Below are 6,203 nucleotides of genomic sequence, written 5' to 3'. Positions count from 1 at the left end.
TCGAGAAGCTCACACCTGTGCACAGAGGGCCATCTTTTAAGTATGTTCATTGGAGCAAAATACTGGGAAGAATCTACATGTCCACCAATGGGAGAATAGATAAATAAACTGTAGCAATTTGTATCATTGAATAGTATATAGCAGTTAAAATGCCATGTATCAAAATGGCTAAAGCTCAAACACAATGTGGGGTAAAAAAAAAAATCAAGCCGCAAAATGATATATACATTCTATCAACTGTGTCCATTTAAAAAACATAAACACTATATTGGTTACACACACATACTAACATATGTACACATGTACATACACATGCACACATACACTTCTGAAAATACAGACATGAAGTAAACATACCATTTCCTGGGTAGCGCTTACCTCTGTGGAAAAGGAAGGTAAATATGATAGGTGAAGAATTTTACCTGTGCTTGAAAATGTATATTTATTGGATTGCAAGAGAGAGATCTGAAGCCAAAATGGCCATACGTTCAAACCTGTTCACTCTGTGTGGGTGGGTACTTTTATTTTTCACAGCACTTGTATGGCAGACAACTTTTTCTATTCCTTTTGTGCTACTGTGATAAAGTATACAATTAGCATACAGCTTTTTTTTTTAAAACCAATTCCTTCTGAGACTTTCTCTCTTCTACAAAAGGATTTTTAACTCCTTCACCCCTACACCCAGGTTAGCTGTATTCCCATATGATTATTTTCATCATGCTTTCTCACTATTTCTTTCCTTCTCAAGACTGACAAGAGTATTCTCTACTCAACCTGCCCCTTTAAGTAGTTTGACAATCATACACTTTATCCCTATTTTTAGAAATAATCACCTTTAATTTTTGGCTGTTGTTGGAGTCAGCATTTCCAGGGAAACTAAAGTTTTTCTTCTAGTGTGAACACCAAAAAAAACTATTTTGCATGCAAGAGATCAATTATAAAGTCACTTAGGACCACCGTTTTTGACAAAACCAAACAATTCCACTGTACCATGTAAAACCAAAAGAAGAACTTTAATAAGTTTTTACGGCACTGCAATTACAGGAACATTAACCCATAACATGCAACAGAAATGATGATGCCTCTTGGACAAATTTAACAGATAAACTTGACGTTACAATCAACAGCAACATATTCTACTAGAAAAAAAAACAAATGCAACTTATTTCACCGTTCAGGTTAGAAAATGTAGGTTTTTACTGCAATCTCAAGTAGCATTTAGAAAGTTTAGTTTTCCTTTTCTAACCTCTAAAAGACAGTATGATTTTTTTTAATACAATCGTACACAACCATTTTCACATTGGAAATAATCACACGGAATCAACAACAGGTGGAGATTAATCGACTGATTGGTTTCATTTCAATGGTTAATTTTGAGAGGGCTCCTGCAGTATTGTGGATTTCAGATGGGGAAAATCATCAGACCAGGAGTAAAGAGCCTTGGTCTTAAAGTGGGGGAGGGAACATGCAGCGGCACACGGGACAGGTGCCTGACTTCTGAAGCCAGATGGACACACAGGGCTTGTGGAAATAGTGGTGGCACGGCAACTCCGTGGCCACCTCCCCCTTCACATATTCACTACAACAGATGGGACAGCACATCTCCTGCCCCACTGCGCTGTGATCTTCGGTGACCAGGATCTCGGGAAGAGCATCGATGCTCTCCTTGCTGGCCGGTGGATTGGCCACCTCCACGTCCACGGCGAGAGACTCCAGGTGCGCGAGTGCTGTTTCCATCGCCTGCGCCAGGCGCTCCTCCAGGGCCATGTACGTAAGGAACTGAGGATCCACGTAGGAAATGGCTTCGGCCACCCCCAACCCATCTGCGAACCCATCGAAGAGGCTCCAATCCACTTCAAGGTCTTCACTAACACTGGAGTCATCTTCCAGGTTGTTGTTCCCATCCAGCATGAAGACGCCCGGCTGCAGAAACTCCTGACCGGAATCGTTATCCCCCTCACTGCTGCTCTCGTTTTCATTGTATTGGAGCCAAGGAACTTCACCTTCTTCAGGGGACGCCCGTTCCTCTTCCTGGAGAGGTGGCCCTCGAACTTCTTCAAGTTCATTGCTGCCACTGCTGCCAGCACTGGCACCAGCCCTGGGGCTGGCACTGGCACCGGCATTCCCTCTGCCTTGCTCAGCTTCATGCTCTTCCTTCCCCGGCAGAGTCTCCCAACTCTCGCCACTGGATGACAGATGTTGCTCCCGACCTCGATACTTCCGACGCAGTGCCGCAGTCCACTCTTTGTCACTGTCGGAGTCTTCTTCGAAGTATCTATAGTAATCGTCGCTGTACGTCCAGAAGTCGGGGTCGGCCATGGTTCGTCGCCGTCTCGGCACCTTTTCTGGCTTCACTTGGTCACTCCTGGCTTCCCTCTTGTCTTCTGGGTACTTCGGCTCAGCGTAGCCACTTGAACTCTCGCCTCTGCCTCTTCTTGCCAGGCCATCCGAGTGGCCCTCATCAGCGTTGGCAGTCTCCCTCCACCTGGAAGTACTATGTGGCATATCATCATCATCATCAGTATCAAAAAATATTTTGGGTTTCACGCAGCTGGGACTTGCCAGATTCCTGATTTTGGGCCTCACCACCGGTTCCTCTGCACTCTTTGGGGTGTTTTCCCCACCACCACAAATACTCACAGGAGCCCTGCTGGGACGCGCAGGTACATTCTGCTCCCGTCTCTCCCTCTCCAGGCTGTTGCCATTTGGAACCACCTTGCCTTCAGCAGAAGATGGCTGAGAGGCCATGCTATTTGGCGGAAGGAACTCAGCTCTGCTAGCAGAGCATCTTGCTGCAGGGGCTGGGTCTAACTTGTCCAGCTCCTCTCTCACATCACGGTTAAAACTAGAGAACTGTGGGGGCACCCCAGCCAAAGACCTCGCCCCCTTCTCTGGGTCATACAGCTTCTCATCTTTAAACTTGCCAGTTTTCCCTCTCACTGGCACTCGCTCAACAGGCCCAGCCCCCTCCTCCTCACTATCATCTGCCCCGAAACAGTCAACATGTCCATAAGCCATTCCTCTTCTGCTCCCCGAAGCCCTGTACTCTCTGGGCGGGTACCTGGAGTAGTCCTCATTATCAACATTCAGGATGGTTCCCGAGCTCTCGCTGTCATCCCAACTACGACGAGTGGTGGAAAAGGGTGATCGGCTCCTCTTGGTGGTTTGACTGGGGGCTGATCTGTGCATTGGGACTTCAGATGTCGTCTTTCTCTGGCTGGAAATCCTTTCCTGCTGGCTCGTGGATGGCCTGAAACTGACATAAGCATGCCTTCTTCCATACCTCCTGCCTGTATTGGACTGATACCCTCCTGCTGGCTTGGGCCATACAGGCTTGCTAGATTCCTGACCCATGGCTCTGACTTAGGAGGGTTTCCAATATAGCTGGGGCTTGAGTGGAAAGGCTCCTGCTCCCTGCACACGCTTTGGAGATGGGAAAGTCAAAACAGTTCAGGATAAAGGAGCAGGGAGATTTATTTTCACTTCAGCAGGCAGGTAACAGAAAGAATAAGGGGCCTTTAAAATTAGTTTCACTTTCTTCTAAGGCCTGGAGTAGCATTCCAGTGACTGTCAGGTGTAGACCTGGAACACATTTTTAATGGTGGCAAAATGATTACAAAACTGGGTTTGTAGAAAAGCCAGACTTAGGGGAGAATCTGTCAGAAGATGGTGGGGGTGACTGGATTCTTGGAAAGTGGGTGAAGCACTGGAATTTTGCCAACATGGGGAGAGGAAAGACTGTTTTTTTATGGGGTGTCTGTGTTTTCCTGAGCCCTGCAGACATACAGGAGAAATGCAAATTGGGATAGGGTGGAAAATATAGATCACCATCACTGTGTGTGCTAGAGTGCCTACGTGTCTGTCAGGAGGAGTGGGGCAGGTGGAAGGGGGACCAGCTATCAGGCCATGGAGAGATGTCTGTGTTTGTAGGGGGAAAGGGTGGGTGACAGTTGCACTGGGAAGAGGCGAGAGTGTCAGACTGAATGAGACCCATTCTGGATGTGGGTGCGAAAACAACAGGCATGGGTGGGGTGGCTGCCAAGGAGAGGGGTGTGTGCAGGTATGAGAAAAAAGAATGTGCGTGTGGTTCTATGTGTAATAGGTAGAACTCTGGAGAGGGATGCCTGTGTTTATGTGCCTGTGGCAGGCCAGGAAGGGTAGAGTGGCATTGGACAGGGGTGCTTGTGAGTTTGTGTGTGTGTGTTTATCAAAATGGGAGGCAGCAATGGAGAAATGTCAGTGTGAGCAAACGCATCAATGAGGGGACGGCACCAGAGAAGGATGTGTGTGGCAGGCAGGTGGGTGGGCACCAGCAATCAACAAATGTCTGTATGCATGGATGTGGCAAGCAGTAAGGGGGGTGTCCCCCAGGGAAGGATTTATGTGAGTGTGAGTGTGGGCACTGCAGGGACCAGCTAAGGAGGCTGTCCAGGCACATATACAGCAGACAAGGAGCATGTGAGAAGGGCATGTGAAAGACTGTGTCTGGGTGTGTATGCACCTAAGTGGCGCAGGAAAGAAGAGCCAGCAATCCAAGGATATCCTTATTTGTGTATGTGGCAGGCAGGGGGTAAGGCAGCCCAGAGGGTGTGTGTATGTGTGTGTCATACTGTGTGTGTGTGCTTACCAGAGCACGCAAAGGCAGAGGGAAGAAGGGGACGCTTCTGGAGATGTGTATGAGGCAAGCAGTGAGAGTCAGGGAAAAGCACTGGAGGGTATGAGGCCGAGTGTGTGTGTGTGTGTGTGTGTGTGTGTGTGTGTGTGTCTGCCTGTCTGTCTGTCTCTGTCTCTCAGGGGAAGGCACTGGAGAGTGTGACAGGGGGTGAGGATGTGTGCGCGTATGTGGGGTACATGCGCGGGGGAGGGGACACGTATAAACCTTGAGTATGGGGGGGACGATAAGGGAGCCGCAGTAGAAGGTTTCTGTGCATGCGTGTGTGTGTGTGTGTGTGTGTGTGTGTAAGCGCGTGCGCATGTGTGTGTATGTGCGGGCATGTGCGTGTGTGAGTGCTTGTGTGTGTGTGTGTGTGTGTGTGTGTGTGTGTGTGTGTCCCCGCGCGTGTACGCGAGACACGGGGATGGGAGGGGGCCGCAATGTCATGAGAAACGTTACTGGCTCAAATGGTAGATCCAAACCGATGTGGCAGGGGAAGGGGGGCGAAGAAAAGGGCGTGTGGGGGGTATAGTTTTTCCTTGGGAATGATTTGTTTTTCTGACAATTCTTTTCCTGGAAACAATATATTTACCTGAAAATCTTAACCATCTAGCATTCATCAAAACAATCGCAAAATGGGGAAAGAAAGGGCAGGGATCGCTCCGCGGAGGGGCCGAGGACGGAGGAAGGAGGAGAGGGGAGGAGAGGCAGAGGGAGGTGGGAGAGCACCGCGACCACCACTCCCCTCTCTAATAGCGATTCAAGCCACTCGAGTGGGGGTCGTGCCCTAAATCAGGCCGATGGAGGACACAGGCCTCGCTCTGCGGTCAGGTCCCGCGTCTGCCCCACCCCTTCCCGAGGGGCGAGCCTGAAAATCTGTTCACTAGAGCCCCCACCCCCCGCCACCTCCTCGCCCCGGTGGCCAACCACTCGCCCCACCGCCACGTCTGCAGGGATGAGGAAATAAACAGCCTTTCACTCACCCAGTCAGGACACCCGCACGCTCTCGGGAAGAGCAGAGCTCTCGGACCTCCGACCGCCAAGACCGCCAGAGCCGCTGCTCCCGGGTCTCCAGCTCCTCCCCCTCCAGACAGCAGCGGGGCGGGCGGCGACTGCGGCGGCGGAAGTGATTGTGGGGTCGGTGGCGGCCCGCCCCCTTGATGTGGCGGGGGCGGTAGCTGCTCTCGACAAATCAGGGTGGGCCTGAAAGCATTATTTCGTTTGAAATGATGAAATCGTCAAGGATACAGAAAAGGACAGCGAAAAATGTAACCAACAGCCAGCTTTAGCAAATGTGAAACATTTAGTCATACTCCCTTCTGTTCTGGGTTTTGGGCTGTTGTTGTTGTTTTTAAATAAAATGAAATCTGCAAATTCTTTCTGATTCATTCCGATGTGAAAGTAATTATGTTAATATAACATATCCTATGGTATACGTTACGGTTTGCACTGGAAGTATTTTGGGTTGCAGTAAGCTTAAATTTTTTTAACCTGACGGTTGAAGTGAATCAAACTGTTTACAGTAGGATTTGTTGCTGTTAATCACAAA

The 6,203-nt window shown here is 49.3% G+C and overlaps 1 protein-coding gene across 4 annotated transcripts; it reads right to left on the bottom strand.

Annotated features, from left to right (window-relative positions):
* Positions 1–989: 989 nt before the first annotated feature.
* Positions 990–5,793, bottom strand: PJA1 (praja ring finger ubiquitin ligase 1). 4 transcript variants are annotated; one of them, XM_032474752.1, is made up of 3 exons: positions 5,638–5,782; positions 3,062–3,582; positions 990–2,494 (listed from the first exon to the last, which is right to left on the bottom strand). In XM_032474752.1, the coding sequence occupies exons 2-3, from the start codon at positions 3,352–3,354 to the stop codon at positions 1,447–1,449; spliced, it is 1,341 nt and encodes a 446-aa protein (XP_032330643.1). In that variant the 5' UTR covers positions 3,355–3,582; positions 5,638–5,782; the 3' UTR covers positions 990–1,446. The 4 variants fall into 4 exon arrangements, with proteins under 4 accessions (XP_032330643.1, XP_032330641.1, XP_032330640.1 ...); XM_032474750.1 differs by having other exon boundaries at positions 990–3,256; positions 5,638–5,793; XM_032474749.1 differs by having other exon boundaries at positions 990–3,582; positions 5,638–5,783.
* Between the last annotated feature and the right edge of the window lie 410 nt (positions 5,794–6,203).

Source organism: Camelus ferus, chromosome X, assembly GCF_009834535.1.
Source record: "Camelus ferus isolate YT-003-E chromosome X, BCGSAC_Cfer_1.0, whole genome shotgun sequence".
Classification (NCBI taxonomy): Eukaryota; Metazoa; Chordata; class Mammalia; order Artiodactyla; family Camelidae; genus Camelus; species Camelus ferus.
Note: the sequence above shows the minus strand (reverse complement) of the source record. Positions and strands in the feature narration are given on the sequence as shown.

What these genes read in the sequence shown, in the direction of transcription:
- PJA1 (XM_032474749.1), bottom strand. Translation starts at nt 3,354, where the DNA reads ATGGGTCAGGAATCTAGCAAGCCTGTATGGCCCAAGCCAGCAGGAGGG.